At 32.7% G+C, this 18,740-nt stretch overlaps 1 protein-coding gene across 6 annotated transcripts in view; it reads left to right on the top strand.

Moving 5' to 3' along the window:
* Hnf4 (Hepatocyte nuclear factor 4) overlaps positions 1-18,740 on the top strand; it is a 49,011-nt gene that overhangs the window by 24,498 nt on the left and 5,773 nt on the right. Inside the window, exon 1 of one of the 6 annotated variants that reach the window (XM_069037659.1) lies at positions 6,133-6,486. The exons of the other annotated variants lie outside the window; for them this stretch is intronic. Coding sequence (XP_068893760.1) covers positions 6,471-6,486 — 16 coding nt within the window. The 5' untranslated portion in view covers positions 6,133-6,470. Of the gene's footprint in view, positions 1-6,132; positions 6,487-18,740 lie in introns of those variants that run through there. 6 annotated transcript variants of the gene reach the window in all.

Here is an 18,740-nt window from a genome sequence, read left to right as displayed (position 1 = left end):
AACGAGTTCGTGTGTAATTTGGGCTTTTTTTGGCATGAGTGGGCCAATTTAAAACTCGAGTGCAACGAGAGTTTTAATGGTCCACGAGTGCCAAAAAAAGCCCAATTTACACAAGAACGAGTTGAATACAAGGTTTTTTTGTTCGACGAGCCCCTTAAAGGCCGCAAATCGCTGAAAATGTTTAAAATTAGTTCGACGTTTCGTTTTGACAAGTTGTCAAATTTATCAAAATCCATTCAGAGGAGAAAATTCTCAGATTCTGACAGTGTCGATCTAAGTACCTAAAACGTTTTTACTAAAGTCCATTCAAAAATCAAAAAACCACCAACGCCGCATTTTCCTCGATAATTACTATCGGCAACGCTGTCTAGTGTAAAATTTGATGAGACTTGTAATTTTGAGGTTAAATGTTTATTAAGTGTCTTGTTTTTCTGGGCATGTTTAAGTAAAAATAATAAGAATCAATAAATAAATGAAACGTGCTGCTAATAAAACAATATGAACGAAATTCAAAGCAAGTGAATTTTATTTTGAATCAAATAAGTGTCATAATTTATAGTTACCAACATAGTATGAAAAAATATCTACCTAGGGTTTTTTAAACTTTACCAACCTAAAGCAACAGGTGGTGGTTTTTTGATTTTTGAATGGACTTTACGTACAAAAATATCATTTGTGTCAAAATATGAAATACGAGGTTATGAGACTTACGAGAGTATTTTACAATATCAACCCAAGAAGTCATGAATAGTAGATACGCAAGAGGATTGCGTTCAATTTTTATTTACAAAAATTAGTGCAAAAATGAAAGACGGAAAGAGAAATTCATACACAATCCAATAATTCGCCTTAAATTATGTAAGGACTTGTGGGATCGAGATTTATTTTTTTTTAATTCCCGCCAAAAATAAAATACCCATTGGCATGGCTAGCAACTTTAACACTAGTGCCAACCAAACGACACTCTACAATTCAAGTCTATAATGGATGAGCTGTATTTTAAATGAAAATTGTTCGTAAACATTTTTTTCATGTACCAAGTACTCATTAACCGGCTTTAGGAAAAAAACTAAGTGTACCACTTAATTACCTGGTAACAAGAGCATGTAATTTATCTAGTGTAGTAAATTTACTCATTGGATTTAATTTTAGCCATACCTTTACTGTAATCTAATTGAGATAAAATGATAAAGTCAAGAAGTCCCAATTAAAATATTACCAATAAAAAAACATGTTTATTACATCGGATTTGGAATTTTTTATTCTATCATATTCGGTTGCTACCTAGAATATGATTTCTCTAAAGTAATCTAATGTATTTAGTAGGTACGAGTAGTTTTTAAAATATAATTCGAACATATTGCGAACATTTTTTATGTTGATCGATTTGTTAGTTATAATAAATATGTACACCGACTGAAATTTTATCGAAATCATTTTAGGCGGCTCGACTTAACACAGTCGTATCACGTGCTAAATTTTTTTGGTGGAAGCACAACACTAAGAACATTAAAAATGTTTCTCAACAGCCACCCAAGAGACTAGAAGGACTAGACATCATTCAATAATGAATGTTGTTGAATGTGGTCTAGTTCTTCTAATATATGTATATATTAACGTTGGCTAATATATTTGGTGTAACAACTGTGAAATACAATACTTCGATGCCAAAAAAAAAAAGATTTTTCCTTCAAACTACTCATTTACGTGGGCCACCGCCTGGAAAATAAATTTCACAAAGGTTTTCTTTTAATTCTAGCTTCCACTGGTCGTTCCAATTTATATTCTTGTGAACCAAAACGTTGTCCTGATCGAACAGCACATCTCTTCTGAATTTCCCGTTTTTTCCTTGACAGCAACGCGTACTTTGGCATGAATTTAGTTAGAACAGTACTCCCATGTTACACGGCAAATAGACAATCAAAAGTAGTGAGATATGTTGTTACGCCTTTTTCTGCTGGTGTACATTGTCGCTTTCAATCGAGCAACATTTTTTTTGGACCGTAATTCATTGTGACGATGTTTTACTGCGCTATCCACCAGTGTACGAGTATAATATTGACAATGACGATACGCCTATCGAGTGTGAGTGTTTACTGAATAATGAATAATTCGTGCAAATCAAAAAATTTTAGTTATAATCAATATTAAAAAACTGGGAGAACAAGCTAGATATCAATTATCCTGAGTGTCTTGAGTATCTAGATTTTTTATAAAGGATTTAAACACTTATCTACATAAAAAGATAATGTCACTATCAAGTATAAATTCAACAGGATTTTAGTTATCTGTCACTGATACCAAGTTAAACAGTTAAATCGTTTGAACATCTTTAATACTATCTTTAATCTTTAATACTACATACAGTGAGCGGCAAAAGTATGGAATAAATTCATTAAAAATTAAACACAATTTTTTTCGAAAAAATCTTTGAACAGGTCAATTTTAGTTTATAAAAATACATATTTTAATACAAAATAAAATTCCAAGCAGTCATTTGTTTTCGAGTTATGACGTCATCGAGAGTTTTTTTTTAATAGAAACCTCCTATTTTTTTCTTGATTCTGATAGCCGTTTTAATTGTCTAAATGCCAGTATAAAAATTTTATTACCTTACATAAGGAAATTTTTGAGAAAAAAAAAATTAAAATTTTGTTTAATTTTTAAGGAATTTATTCCATACTTTTGCCGCTCACTGTATATTGCAAATAGGTGTCCGTTTCGTGTCACAATATGGCGGTACCCGCGAAACTGTGTTGTTATGACACATCTCTTTTGACAATAAAACCTGTCATTAATTTTATTAGAAAAATATTACAATAATGGATAATTTAAAGGAACTTGAGCGACAAAGAGCAGAAAATAGAGAACGACAAAAACGTAGGCGGGAATACAGAAGCCAAGAAGAAAGAGATATCGAAAATGAGCGTAGAATTTTAAAATTGTATTGATTTTAGTGCGTAAGCACGACCCGTTCCACTGGTGTTTAATACACATAGGGTTAACCGATGTGCGGATTTTCAAAATTTATTTCACCTGTTTGATGGCAAAGGATATTAAATATTTATGTGCAATTGTGTATTCAATATTTTGGGTGGGAACGTAACAAAATTATGTTGGTTGCAAAAAAAAAACGGGAACTGTCAGAATAAAATTGACACATTTTTACAATTTTTCCATAGTGTGAAACCTTCTTACGAGAGTAGGTTAGAATTAACGTCAAAATTCAATGACATTTTTAAAAATTATTTGATCAGTATTGTCAAGTAGACAATTAATTGACAATTATACAAAACTAAATTTACATTAGGAAAATTTTCGTTTCCCGTTTTTTTTTGCAACCAACTGTAACAACCTACATAATTATTCATTATTTTGGATAAGTGTTATATTGAAAAAAAAAACATCAACTTGGTATTTCAATAATAATGTGTGCTGACAAAAATGTGACCTGAAAAGCTCCTTTCATTTCAATTCAGTTGTGCAGTTTGATTCATTTAGAACGATCCAAGAAAATTGGCAAAATTGGAAAATTAAAGGAGAAATTCATTCAAAATTAGAATACATAATTCGTTGTAAACGACGTAACAATCAAAATTTGAGATTTTCATTTGTTGCCACAAATGAAAAATGAAAATACCCTCTGGTGCGGCTAATAACTTTATCGATTGGGTCAACTTAACGGCACTTTAACAATTCAGGTCTATAATGGCATTATACACTTATATACAGGGTGTATCTGAAAAACATGTGTTAATTTTAGCCAGTGTAACTCACCAATTTATTAATCTTTTCCCTATAGCATTTTGCAAAATTCGCAAAAATTTTCCTAAATTTTTTGCGCCCAATTTTTACCACACGAGTCGTTTTGTGTGATTTAACTAGTCTCTATTTTTTTGTAACCATGAGAATTTAAACTTTAATTATTTAAATATTTTCTATAACAATGTTCTTGGCAAGGCTCCGTTTCTATCACAACAGAAAATTTTCGCTCTTAGCCATAGGCGGGTATACATTTTCGTGGCTAATTTATTCCAAATTTTAAATCAATTCGTAACGCTTTTTCGTAAAAAATTCAAATAGTAAAAACGTTTCATTTAACAAACTCTGCTATGTGTTAAAATGAACACACAATTTAGATACATCCTGTATTTTATTATTTAAGCTGGCAGCACGTCAAGGTCGTCAAGTGTCATCGTCTTCGTTTACTACTTTCAGTTTTTTTCTCAACATTTTCAAGTTTTAGAATGAGAACAATGTCGTTTTTAAGTGTTAGAAAATGTGAGGAAGTTTGTCGTTGTTATCAGGAACTTCTAAAAGATTATTGATATGATGATATGTTCAGGTTGTTTTCTCTGAATGAATTGGTTTTCCACCAAGCATACAAACTAGAATTTATTAACTTTTATACTTTGCTTGTCATTTCTTTTAGATCATAACCTCAAACTGTCAAAATTGATATTTAGTTTTTTAACTAAATCTAAAGGCCGGTGTGCATGCACATGGCCTACTGCGTCGACAACCATTTTGTCTATTATTGATCAACAGCTAGTTTACTTATAAAACAAATTTTTTGTTACATTTTAATGAAATTTCAGCTTCTTTGATAGTAAGTTCAAGAACAAATAAAGAACCTCCTCTTTATCTTTGCAGCAATTATCCTTCCTAGAGCCCTGTTTTTTGTTTGTGGCATTACTGGCACAGTTTTGTGAGTCCAGCGTTACTTTACCACAGACGTAGATTATCGAATATAACTATGTTGGAAACGGAACTACAGTATACAACCAGTATAGTTTGTCCAGCGAGAGATTGGTTGACATAATAATCACTAAATTCTACGCAGAGAAAGGACTACCTAGCGTAAATTATTTATTTATTTACCTTCAAGTAATGTATTGTAGTGCATTTTGTAGTGTTGGGTTACAAATCTACAATTTAAAATCTCCCCATCTCTCGCTGAACGAAGTATACAATCACAGTACAGGGTATTAGGTAAATGATCTGCCAAAATGTAAACAGTTCATCATCAGGCAAAATTGGGTAGATTTTTTATTTGGATGCTAATTTCGTTCACAATAGGGTGTGGAAAAAAGGTACCCTATCGTTTGAGAATCACAATTAAGAAAACGTTTCGGTTCCAAGGATATTACTTGAATTTTTTACGGTAGTAGTGACTGTAATAATACAATTTTCAGTGGTTCTTGACGAGTTGGTGTACTTTTTTTTGTCAACAGATTTAAAACGAACTGTGCAGCTGAGCCAAAAACAACTGAGGACTTTTAAAATCTGATCAGCATTCTGATGCTCTCTTTAAAGTTTGGCAGGACATTTACCTAACACCCTGTATACATAAAGTAGGTAGAGGTAAAGTTAAAACGACACATGACATCACGTGGTTTGCGCAGAAGACGAATGTGGGATTTGTAAATCAGTTGCATCCATGCTGCGACCATGTTGATTTTTTGCTGTTCAACCCTACCTACGCAGCTGGGATTTACCCCACCCTGACAGATTAAAATAATTTTGACAACAGTAAAAAATAAGGTTATCCATCCTAAAGCTTGCTTTACAATTGAATGTATTTTGGCCGCGATAGTACGCAAAGTAAATGTTTTTGCCCCTAAACTGACGATTGTATGATAAGCCACTGTCAGCGGTAAATTGGCCTGAGCTCCGCCCTGTTATGTTTCGTTTTGACTTTACCTCTAGTTGTTAACATTAACTATAATAGCCGATCCTAAGTAGCCAAGTAGGAAATACTTTAATTAATCTCTAATTACGTAAATTTACACCGAAATGTAAAATTGAACTTCAAGATTGTTAAGAAATTCAACAAACCAGCCCAGAAACTGACTCATTACCACCACAAAAACTAGAACTATAGTAGATATACCGCGGTATACCGCTTCATCGGCGAGTGCGCCATCGATATCCAGGAAATTATCCAATTCGAAAAGTCAAGATTAAGATTCTGCCAGTCGACCAGGACCAGGACAATCTTACTTTCGTACATCCCGCTGTCGTAGATTTTTTCTCCGCTCGAAACTCCAACGGGAAAAACAGAACGCGATTGGTCGGTCGCGTTTTTGACGTCACGCGAGCACCGATAAGCGAACAAAACCTGTGGCTCGTCCCATGCGTTCATATCAACAATGAATTCGATGGCACATTCGGTACACGCTTCGTAACCACGAATAAAGCGCGATTATACGCAGGTTGTCGTGAACGTGTGGTGCGGTGACTTGGCAGAATACTTCTGAAACCGACGTGAGACGCACGCCTCTACACCATTTAAATTGTTTTTATGATGGTGTCGCTGTGATCTAGTGACCTAAGCCAGGCTTCCACCGTGGACACTAAATTTAGACTTATCGGAACTGTTTGCGATCCAACGGCGACGTTTATTTAGTGAGCAACAACGTGGAATCTGCAGTGCTCAAAGTAATAAATTAGACACTAACACAGCTGATATGGGATTATATGAAGGTATTTTTCATCATCTCTACATTGCCCAGTTTATCTGTCGGTATCTTCATGTCGCTTGTTTGCTTTTTGGCGTTGTTGGGACGGTTTTACCTGGTGAAACCTAGCTTGCTTGGTAGAGAATCGTTCTAATTGCACTTAAGTACATAATTGTTACGACTGTCAAGGACGAGGCCGGTTAGAAATTTCAGCTCCTTGACTAATGAAATAAACAACTTCGATATGGCGCTCATTAGCGTAATTTCAACAGTTTGAGCGCGAATTTTTTAAAAAGAACACGAGGGCACGCGTGCCGCGCACGTCGAGTCTTCCTGAGCCGTTCGTGGTAATCATTCGAGACCACGTTCGTTACAGACGGGATTCCGTAGAATGGATTTATTATGCAACTATTGATCAAAGTCCAAAATGTATTTCTGTAACGAAATTTCTATTTAAAATTATCCAAACATATGCCAATCGTTTTTTTTTTATCTGCCAAGAAAACAACTTAAGAACGTTGCCATTAGCAACGAGATAAATTTAATACATATTCATTTTTTGTACCTAACCGTTCCAGTGACATTAGGTATATGTATTATTATGTATGCATAAAAAATACCAACGAATGAAAATTCCATTAATTTCCGTTTTTTGAGAATGAGCCAAATACATATATTTATTATTTGGATGGTCTGGTCTAGGCAGTAGGTACTACCTAATAAATAATAATATGTAATAACAAAGTACCGCCGATACGAACCTTCAATTCGATTGCAGAAAATTGTGTTTATAAATAATTTCCGACATTAATTGTAGTAACAAAATCTGCACGTGAAACAAATTAAAACTAAAGGATTTACTTTTATAAGTCCACAAATGCAAATATCTTATGCAACATTTTAATTCTATGATATAATAGATTATGAGAGTCAAATTAAGTTGCAAATTGTATACTCCAAGAAATGTTACCTCTTATTTGTCATTCGAAAAGTGACTAAGCAAATTACACGTAACAAAGAGCAAATAGTGTGTTTATTTGAAAATTTGTCATTCGCTAAATAAGTATGTTTAAGACATTATGCAAAAATTCATGTCTTACCAATGAAGAATTCCTATAGTACTCGTATCACGTTTCTATTGGTGTTTGACAGTTTGGACAGTACATACCTACTTTCAGATACAATTTAAGAAAAAAGCAACGATTGAAATAGTTTAGCACTGTGTATTAAAGAAAACGTTGATCATGTGCTGAGAATAAGGAGAGAAAAGTTCACAAAATTACATAACGTGCACATAAATTTCGACACGTTGACATCAGTTCTGCGACTAAGTAGGGTAGAATGTGTAATATGAAAAACTCTTTCTCGATTCTGTTATAATGCACTTACTAACCTTATATCCCAATATACTATAAAAAAAACATATATGTATCACAATTTAAAATAAGAAAATTAAATATCACCCCACTTACATTACTTCTTAAAAAAAAAATGTTGTATGTCAGCTTATAGTCTCTTAGACACCCTTTCATTTGATAAAGTTGTTATAGCATTTTGGAATTATTAAAGATCACCCTGTATATTTCTAACCCCACATTGGAATTTTTGACAAGGATGTGGTGACATTTTTATTTTTATTGTGCGTGACAGAATTTCTGTCACAAAAATTTTGAATGTCAGTCATATTGACAATAAAGCTTAGGCTACACAAGTTTTTTCGAATTGACAGTAAAATAACAGACGAAATTCCGTGGCCGTAGCTGTACATTATAATCAACTGGTAATTGCTACTGTTTGACGAAGGTCGTTGCTATACAATGTAAAAAAAATAATAAAGACTGTCAGATAGTATTTACACCGAAAGTGCACTTGGCAACGCTGTAGAATTTTGATTTAGGAGAAAATGAAAGTTTGGATTAAATCTGTTAATACTTCCATGCCATGTATTAAGACAAATTTAATTTTTTTGTTGAGCAAGTTTCTTTGTATGTATTTGCAGCATTACATTAAATTTGAGGTACAGGCACAGTTACAGACACAAGTAGGTAAAGTCCATGTAATACCCCAAGTTGGTAGAATGAAAGCATATATTTTTAATTATAAAATTCAAGTGCATGATAATAGGTTATGCATAATATACAGGCTGTCTTAAAAATATATAGGGAACGAAATGACTCTAAAAACACTCCAAACCTGAGTGAGCATATACGGAGTGATCAAGAATGACTGAGTCTGTTGGTAACAATGAAATTTGGCAAATTTAAAATTTACCAACGAAGGTTAATTTTTGTAATAGTATAAACATAACCTGCATAACCAAGAATGTTTTTAATGTCATCTCAAGTTAAAAAATCCGGTCAGTGCGTGGTCAATGCCAATTACTAGACAAAAATCACCAGTATTTTCAATTGTTTCATTGCCAACAGACTCAGTCATTGTTGATCACGCTGTAATTTTTATTCATATCTACCATCTACCCATCTATGGGCAATGGGCAACTTTTATTTTTCAAATGGTAACCTAATGCCATAAAAAAAACTATACCCTTTGATAACAAAATTTCCGAGAAAAAAAAGAAAATATGTTGCATCAAAATTAGATTTATTCTTATTTCATAAAAGAAAATTTGTGCTGGACTTCACTTAAATGTCAATTTATTAAGTTTTAAACATACAGGGTTATTCACGTAAGATGACGAGCCTGACCAGCTAAAAATGCAACCCAATAGTAGTTCATTTAACGAGTTCGTATGTAAGTTGGGCTTTTTTACATTACATATAAAAGTTGTTCGTTAAATAGTGTTTAATTTTTGTTAGTTTATAATACATATTTTCATAATAAATTAATGACCACCATATGGACCTTTACATTTATAAGAGATGGGAAATATGCGCCAAAAAAGCACAATTTACACACGAACGAGTTGAATACAACGTTTCTTTGTCCGACGAGCCCTTTAAAGGCTCCAAAACGCTTAAAATCTTTAAAACTAGCTTGACGTTTCGTTTTGACAAGTTGTGACATTTATTAAAATCTGTTCACACAGAAGAAAATTCTCAAATTCAGACAGTATCGAACAAAAAAATGCATTTTACAAACATTCATTGTGTTTTGGTATTCTATTAATTTGAAAGTTATATCTATCATTGCATTATTCGTTCAAATTTCTACTTACCCATTACTTTTGTAATTTTAATTGCTTATTATTGTTATTATCATACTTTGTGGAGAGAGGTATTTTTTTTGTCAGAACTTGACATTCATTAGGCTGACGTTAAAAGCTATCTAAGTTTTATGTGCATTATGGTAATGTAATAGAAATTGATATAGCTTTATATATGTATAAGATGTAGTAATTTGTTATACGAGTTTTATAAGACACCATTTTGTCGCACGCGTTTTTTAGAGCACGACGAACACAGCCAGGAGTGCTATAAAGCAAACAAGTGCAACAAAATGGCTTATAAAACGAGTGTAATACAATATTTTTTTCTATTTTGCCCCTATTTTAAATTAAAAAAAAAGTTCAAATCATGCTATAGGACAATTATATTTGGCAAATATAAAGGGTTGGTAACACTGGTTACTAGACGAACAATTGCGAGTTTTGAATTTAAAGTGTCGTGAGTGCAAATTAGCTGCAACAACTACTCATTTTGTGAGTCACTGCCAACATTAAAAATTTAAGTAAATGTTTCTGAAACCGGTATCGAAAAGAGCTTCTTTTCGAAACCCGTTAGTGTTATAATGACTGTGACTGTGCAAAATAGAAAAATTGTATTTTGGGTTGCATTTTTACCTCGTTAGGCACGTTATCTTACGTGAATAAGCCTGTATATGTACCTACGTAGAACTTGTACCCCTTAAAATAAATTTTTTGACTTTAATTAAAAAATTTTCTCGAATTCGTGGTGGACATTTCGGTGCAACTTAACCACCAAAACAAATTTTCACAGCCTCCTAGAATAAAAAATTATTCGATAACACGGTAGTGATTATTCAATAAATTTGTGGTTCAGCAGACCAAACGTAGGTCATCCATTTATTTAACAGATCCTTTAAAAATGCCGAACCTCATTTTGTTCGTACCCTCATTTGCTGGGACAAATGATCAATTCAAGTTTTCAATTCATTTTATACAATTATTTCCCTAACTCTTTCAACGGTATCGACGAAATTTGTATCTATAATTGTCCACTTCCACTCTTTGGTTCGACACTTTCTGTTTCATCAACTGTGAAATACTTAACATCTGCGCCATACGTTAAGAGAAATAAAAGCAACTATGTATATATCTACCATACCACTTACATATTACACAATATTTTTTTCACACGTTACTCTCAATGGACCCTACAAATAAGGATCCTTTTGTCGCACAGTGACGTCACTGCGCAAAGGAATTCTGCGTCCTGTGAGACAACAAAGATGTCGACCGTTAGGTAAAATAACTTCGACGAGTTAAACCAATGGAAGTAAGTGTAGCGGTCAACTGTTCTCTCACAATGCGCAGATCTCACGCGCATATTTTCCATCTCTTATAAATGTAAAGGTCCATATGGTGGTCATTAATTTATTATGAAAATATGTATTATAAACTAACAAAAATTAAGCACTATTTAAATCACAACTTTTATATGTAATGTAATTTTAATCATTCTTCTTATGTAAATGGAGTGTCTTAAAACTAAATCTATGTACCTATTTGGTTTTCGTATTTTGATCGAGGATTTATGGCAAACGAAATAACGAATGTAATCTTCATTGTTACGTGAATATTGTTATGTAGAAGTCAATATTGACATTTAAAACAAATATTTTGCATACCTACAAATGCAAATTCGAATAGAATATTTTTGTTAGCTGCTGGTAAATATTCTCCCAACTGTTTTATCGTACTAGAAACATCCCAGGAAATTTGTCATCGAGATGATAATTATTCTAAACGCATTTAAATGTATAGAACATTTTTGGAAAAGAAAACTTGATAAGGAATTTAAGACGCATGTACATAACGACTATTTATTTCAAGTTGGAGGATATTTTGTTATCTTGTTTATACAGACAGCTGGTCGTGACCCTATATTTTGAAATTGGACATATTCGTTGATCACTACATTGTTTTCAATTTCTGTTATTCATCAAAGAAATTGTTTAGGCGAACCTAGTAAACTATTCCACAGTCGAAGTTCAACGAGTGACAGTTCGTCTCAATTCAAGCAAACGGTTTAATATAATAATACATTTTTTACGATAATTTGGAACAGAGCAAGAAATATTTTTTATCTGAAAGAACAATTCGTTTTGTTTGCTATTTTAGGCCAGCTTATCAAAATTGTTTGCAGATAAGTTTGTGGAAATTTACTCTCGAGTTCGTGAAAATCACCTTGAAAAGATGCCTCTATAAATTCATGACATTTAAAAAGGACTTGGTCACACTTTAACTCCAGATACGTTCACAATTTCATTAATTAAGCATGCTACTATAAAGCATGTAGATATTAATAAAAACTTCAAATAGTTGCCAACAATTCTTATCGTGATGTGTCACTACGGCGAGTGTATCACTTCCTGGAATTTTCGGAGAATTAAGTGATGATTTGAAATGTCCAAAGTCTTGATCGTCTTATCTGTGTCTGAATCAACGGAATTACAAAAACAATGAACTTGGAGAAATTTCCATGACCGCTGTTGCTTACCTGATGGAAATAGATTTGTTAGTGGAAATCTAATTCTGTGTTACTTATACAAACGTGCTTTTTTTATAACAATAGGAACGGTTTATCTAAATCGGTTAAAAAATTCGCTGCCGTGACTGATCCAACTGTTACGTCACGAATCACTTTGTTACGTCGAGTGGAACAAAATCGCGACCAACCTTTGAAGTGTCCAAAAGTCCAACCGAGACCTACCGCAAGGAAACTCCGAATTGAGACTATGAACTACATGAATCGTAATTGACTTAACTGTTTTTAAATACACCCGCAGTCTAGGGATAATCGCTGTGAACGACCGGAAAGGTCAAAATATGGCCACGACGCCCCCCCGATGTCCCGACTGACACTTTCCCTCGGCGCTGGATGATTATTGTGCAAATAGGATTCTTCGAGACGTGTTATTTATCTTCGAAAAATGATTATGGTTTGACAGTGCCGTTCACGTGATTTTATGTGGGATTCGTGTGCGACAGTTTAAATTTAGAAAACAATAATAATGACTCAAGTTAATTTAGTTATCAAAGACGAGAAGCGTGATTAATAATTCAAATCCCATGTTTCCGTTGCTTCGAAATTATTCATAGAGTTGCCACAAAAATGTTTGATTGCTGATCCGAAGTATGACAAGCAATTATTCGTTGTACTCTTGTTTTAAAATAGAATTTTGTCGTTTAATAATATGTAACTTCATAATGTATTTTCTAACAACACACGAATAGTTAATCATGTTGTTGAGGAAATGAGATGTAATTTTTTTACGGAAGACTACAGACTTATTGTTAATTAATTTTTTTGCTAAGAATAATGGTCGTTTTTGACTAGGTACACAATTACTTTTTTACCATTCTTTAATTATATAATTTATTTATTTTAAAATAATTACCCTTGAAGGTAACATTAATTAACACATTTATATTGCAATAGGTATCCGAGCTGTAAAGTTATGATCGGCAATATTTATTTATTTTTCACTGTTAGTTATCGTTTAATAAAAAATATTTTTGTATTACGACTACTTCCAAAATTGTAACAATGCATGTATTGCACTGTTGATGAGAACAGTTCATTTTACAAATAAGAGAAATATTTCTGTTGCTCCTGCTTCAAGATACTAATGTTTCGATACTAATCTCGGCATACACTATAACACCTGATCAGACTGATTCAATCGATGTTTTGTACATGCTTTTTGAATTTTAATACCCTTTAGGAATAACCCTACGTACAAACATATTCGAGTTATTTAGTTTATGTAGTTCAAAAAAGATGAAAAGTTTTCGTACTACGTGAGTGAATGTCAACTAAGTTGTAGCAGTATGTAATCTGTACAGTTTCAAAACAACACTGATAAATGTAACTTACGTATTGCTAGATAATAATAGGTAACCAGCATATGTATCTACATTTTTGCTATACAATTAATGCGATTCTGTTTCAAAATTTAGCAATATTGTTATTGAACAATATTGATTTTGCATAGATTAAACCAATCAACAGCTCATATCATAGCAAGTACAACATTGTTATATAGCAATATGGGTAAATTTTAAAACAGAATCGCACCAATTTGTGCTCTTTCGTTATCCAGTTTTTAATGGAAATGGATTTAGACTGAAGTCAGTTTAACAATTTGCGACATATGTGCTCTAAAAATCTAGTAAATCTTGGAAAATAAAAAAACCTGATTAAAGGTTGACTTTAGAAACATTCTTCTAACGATCGTGTATGATTTCTGTATATCACTTCCGAAGGAAGTACAAAAGAATTTTAAAAGGCCAAGAATTTTAATTATTAAAAGAATTACAGTGAAAATTGGCCCGTCTGCCATACATACATACAGGACCCTTCGAACATAGTATCGTCAATTTTATCATTTCACTTCTTAGAAAACGAGAATTACTGTTTGGTGGCTTCGTTTACGCACACAATTTTTCGAAAAACGATACTCCGATACAGTAATGACATTGTTTATTTATTAAATTTCAGTTGTCTGCGTCTCATTTCCTTGGTTACGAGCAAAGTACATTCTTGATTTTTTTTTAATAAAATGTCAAATTTTTAAATGTCAAACATAAAATGTGATTTTCTAACCGAATCTATTTAAGACTATTTTAACTTCCTTGGGAATAAATTCTATATCGCATTTACACCTATGTATACTCAATTAAAAATAGTATCAGTCTCTAGCAAAAAGATCACGTAATTTTATTACATATAGTGTTACAAAAAGTAGTTTTCTTTTGGGTGCAGATAAAAGTTACGTAAAACCGTTCTAGATAATATTTAAAAAACTCGCCAATAATTCAAAAACTGTTTAAATTTCTCGCAGTATTAAATTTTTTTCGTGAATTGAGGGGTCTAGCTAAATATAACTAGCAAACACAAGCTTAACCAATGTTCCTGATTTGTTTTGTTTGCTTCGAGTAAACATTACAAAAATAAAATACTGATTATTTTTAATATTAGGCCAGATTCATTAAAAACAATGAAACTGCTAAAAGTGGTGAGCCTTGAGTTCATATCATCAGCATATCATTTTTCGATGGCTTAGTACTTCTCTTTCCGACAAGGTCGGCATTTAAGTAAAGTAAAAAACGTTCAGAAGAAAAATACTAGATAAATCACAAGTAAAAGTAGGATGTTTATTTTCGTGTAAAAATTTGCATCTTCGAATCGACTTGGCAATCAAACAAATTGGAGAATTTAAACAATTATTATGTATTTGCGACACTGCAGAGAAGAAATAGTACAAAGTGGTTGTGTTGAAACGGAAGATATTCTATGTATTGATAAGCGTGGCGTAAAACAACAAACAAGGACAATAATACTGCTGTCTACAGTAATTTAAACTAATTCAAAATAATTTAAAGCCATCAAGAAATTGTTTCCTCCTATGACAGACACTTTAAATCTGCATGTAGTGGCGAGAGCCACCTCGTAAAAACGCATCCTGCAAATAAGTAATATTTATTGCGGATATTTTTAATAATTCAAAATTTTCAGTTATAATACCACGAGTAGTCAAAGATTGTCGAATATTTTTGTGGTGGTATCACGAATGGTCATTCGCTTTATGAACACCATGAGTGCGTAGCACGAATGGTGTTCAAAAGCGTAATGACCATAAGTGATACCATCGGAAAAATATTCTACTATCTTTGACTACGAGTTGTATTCAACAGACTATTCAATGAACCAAATCAATGATTAAAATAAAAATTTTCAAAGCTAGTTCGCAAATCTATGTTACACATGATTTCATTGTTTAGTTAACTTCGTAAGAAAGTAATAATTTCTTTGAATAAAAATAATAATCAAGGTTTGTTTAAAATATTCACCTCGACCACTAGTGGAATAGTCAGTTATATTTTCACGAGTGGAATATTCGCTGGAATTTTCTGTTGCTAGGCTACGAAAGTACATATCTGCTCTTTTATTGGTTAATATTTGAAAAATAACAGGTGAATTGAATAGTCAACGAAATCAAATACGTCGATGTGTATTAGTCGTGAACATTATTATTAATTGTCGCTTCAACACCATTCTAGTTAATTTATTTAATTGTTTTTATTGCCATTCTGGTTTTCATTGGCGTCACATTTATGTATTCTAAAATTTTCCAGTACGTAGAGGTTATTAATTTTTTACAGCCAACAAGAAATAATTACCTATCTATATCTTACCTGAAATACAACTTTTTTTTATGTCGCCATCATAAATGTGCTTTAAAGCTAGCAAAGTAACGATCGGTTTTCAATGGACAGTTAACGCTAGAATATCATTTTGGATACTTTCATTGAGTGACAGATTCGTCGATTTGGTAGCAAAGAAGATTTTTGTAATGGCCTGGTGTACAGTAGAACGTTTCAAGCTGCGTTGAAAAGAGTTATTATTTCTTGTGGGTGTTGTACAAATAGCAGATATCTTTGGATTTATTGTGGAAAAGTAAGAGGTTACATAATGACGAAATGTTAAACAAAAAGTTTTTTATTTATTTTCAAGGATAATTTACATAATTCGTAAAACATACTAGTCTGGCCTGAGGAAATAAGTCGCGCGACTGTCATAAAATTTAAAATATATTCTGTAGTGTCTGGGATCAGATGAAGTGGCTAGTAAAAATAATACAGTTTTGCAAAATTTGGCCACTGGCACTGGTTGTTTATAAGGAGAAAATGTTGAGTTTTTACTTTCTAGTAATTTCTGCTTTGTGTGGTTGGCAGCTGTGACACGCAACCAATTTCCACCTGTTCGAGAGTTACCACATTTGCATTTACAATTAATTAAGTATGGTTGCATTCACTATAAAAAAATACATCTGAATTCACGTTAACACGTGACCTCATTTGACGTTTTTGACACATTTTGACAGATTTTCCCCCAAACACAATTTACACCACACAACAGATCTTCTCCCGACTTCTCCTAGTCTGAATCTTGGCACTAAATTTAAAATGTATGTAGGTGGCGCGGCATTTGCAACTGGAAAATAAATTATTTTTTCTACTTTGGTATCATAATTGAGTCTTTGTTTTTTTTTAACGTATTATGTACGTTGGTATTGCTGTAATAGCACACTGGCCGGCGCGGCGTCCGGCATCTCGTCCTAGCACCATATTAGCACGCTCCTGTTAACATAAAACATTTGACATTTGACATAAATTTCACAGAAATGCCACCATAATTCATGCCATCCAAAAGTCCCTAGATTATTTCATGATTAAATTTTTGAGTTTTTATCAAATTAATGCGAGCAAAGTAGAAAAATATATTACACTCGTTTTACTTGACGCATTGTGACACTCGTTCTGTTGGAACACTCCTCACTGCGTTCGTCGTGCCCTAGCCAACTCGTGTCACAATCAAGCGTCTTATAAAACTTGTATAATAATATATAATCTGTTTCAAAATCAAAAATCCACCACCTGTTGAATTATGTTGGCAGAAAAAAAGAAATCCCTAGAATAAGTTTCATTTTTTTGGGTTGGTCCTCCCTCCCGCCATAATTTGACATTGAACTGTTGAGTTTATTTACGTAACACAAAATAATTATTATGTACAAAAAGGTGGTAGCTACCATATCATCCCTTTTGAGTGAAATAATAAAATGAGAATAAAAAACACGATAAACTACGACCAAAACGACTCTCCAACAGTTGTCTTTCATAACCCCACTTTCTTCTGACACTTGCAGACACACTAAAAACAAAAATTGGCGACGTTGTCGGTTGTATTTTCGAGGTAGAATGCAGTGTTGGTGGATTTTTGATTTTGAAACCTGATCCAAATAAGGCCCACCTAATTTTTGTTTTCAAATATCGGTTAGTAAAAACAACAAAGAAATTTGGATGCGGGTTGTAAATGAAAGTTTATTCTTTTCCTAACATAATAGCATAAACATATAAATAAAAAAAATAATAACAAAGAAGTTATTCGTATTCCTTTTTCAAAAAAACATTGTTTGTGGGCCTTATTGCGTACGATGTGCTTAATAAGGCCCACCCATTAAATTTTCGATAAAAGTTAATAAAACATCATTTTCCTCTAGAATACTTAAATAAAAACAACTTTCACTTGCATGAACCACACAAATAATCCAAATCATTATCTTTTATTAGGCCTATACAAGCTTCGTGGTACCAAACGGAACAATTCTTGCACATACGCATACTTATCATTTCACAGGTGTCACATCAGGGACGATACCAACTTCCCTTATTTGATTTTCTGTCAAAATAATAATTCAAGAATAAAGCCCAGTACGGTGTTAATAAGGCCCACTCCTTTGCCGGGCCTTATTAAAACCAGCTCACATTAAAGGGTATAAGATATGATACAAAAAGAAGCTAAAAGCAGATTTGAAATAAATGCATGCAATGAAAAAGAACTTTCCAAAGAATACTGCAATGCTATTTTCAAACAGAAATTTGTGGTAAATACCTTAAAATCTTACATTTACTTTTCCCGCTTTTTAACAACACTGGTGGGTGAACTTTGCAATGTTATTTTACCGCGAAATTTGAACATATCTGGTACGGTTATTTGTACGAATTTTATGCACTCATGCTAAACGAAGCCCTTATGTTGTCGTATATTTGGAGATTTCTATAACTAAGTCAATATCATTTAGTGGGCCTTATTTTCGAGCGGGCCTTATTTGGAACAGGTACCTTACATCAAAATATAATTCTCATACCTGAATATGTTGTAAAACCGCTGCTGCGGTCATTGTAAATATCTATTTGGAATTTTTCAGTTGATGGCATCAAAAATGACGTAAGTAAATGGGCAATTTTAATTACATGTAATTTAAGAATCTATTTACAAAGAAGACAATAAAATAAATACTTAATGAATTTGCCGAAAGTGATAATTGCGTATGGCGTTTGAACAATTAGCGAAGTTTTTGCGTAATAACGAATATAAAAAAAAAAAAAAAACAATTTGTCTTAAACGTTTCTTCTCTTTTCGATTGTCACATTTTACCTGTGCTTGTCTCCGAATTGTACATTTGTTTGAAAATGATCGTTCAGAGACAATTTTCGTGTAACACTTCACATAT

This window comes from Tenebrio molitor, chromosome 2 (genome assembly GCF_963966145.1).
Source record: "Tenebrio molitor chromosome 2, icTenMoli1.1, whole genome shotgun sequence".
NCBI lineage: Eukaryota > Metazoa > Arthropoda > Insecta > Coleoptera > Tenebrionidae > Tenebrio > Tenebrio molitor.
This window is presented reverse-complemented; position numbering and strand designations above follow the sequence as displayed.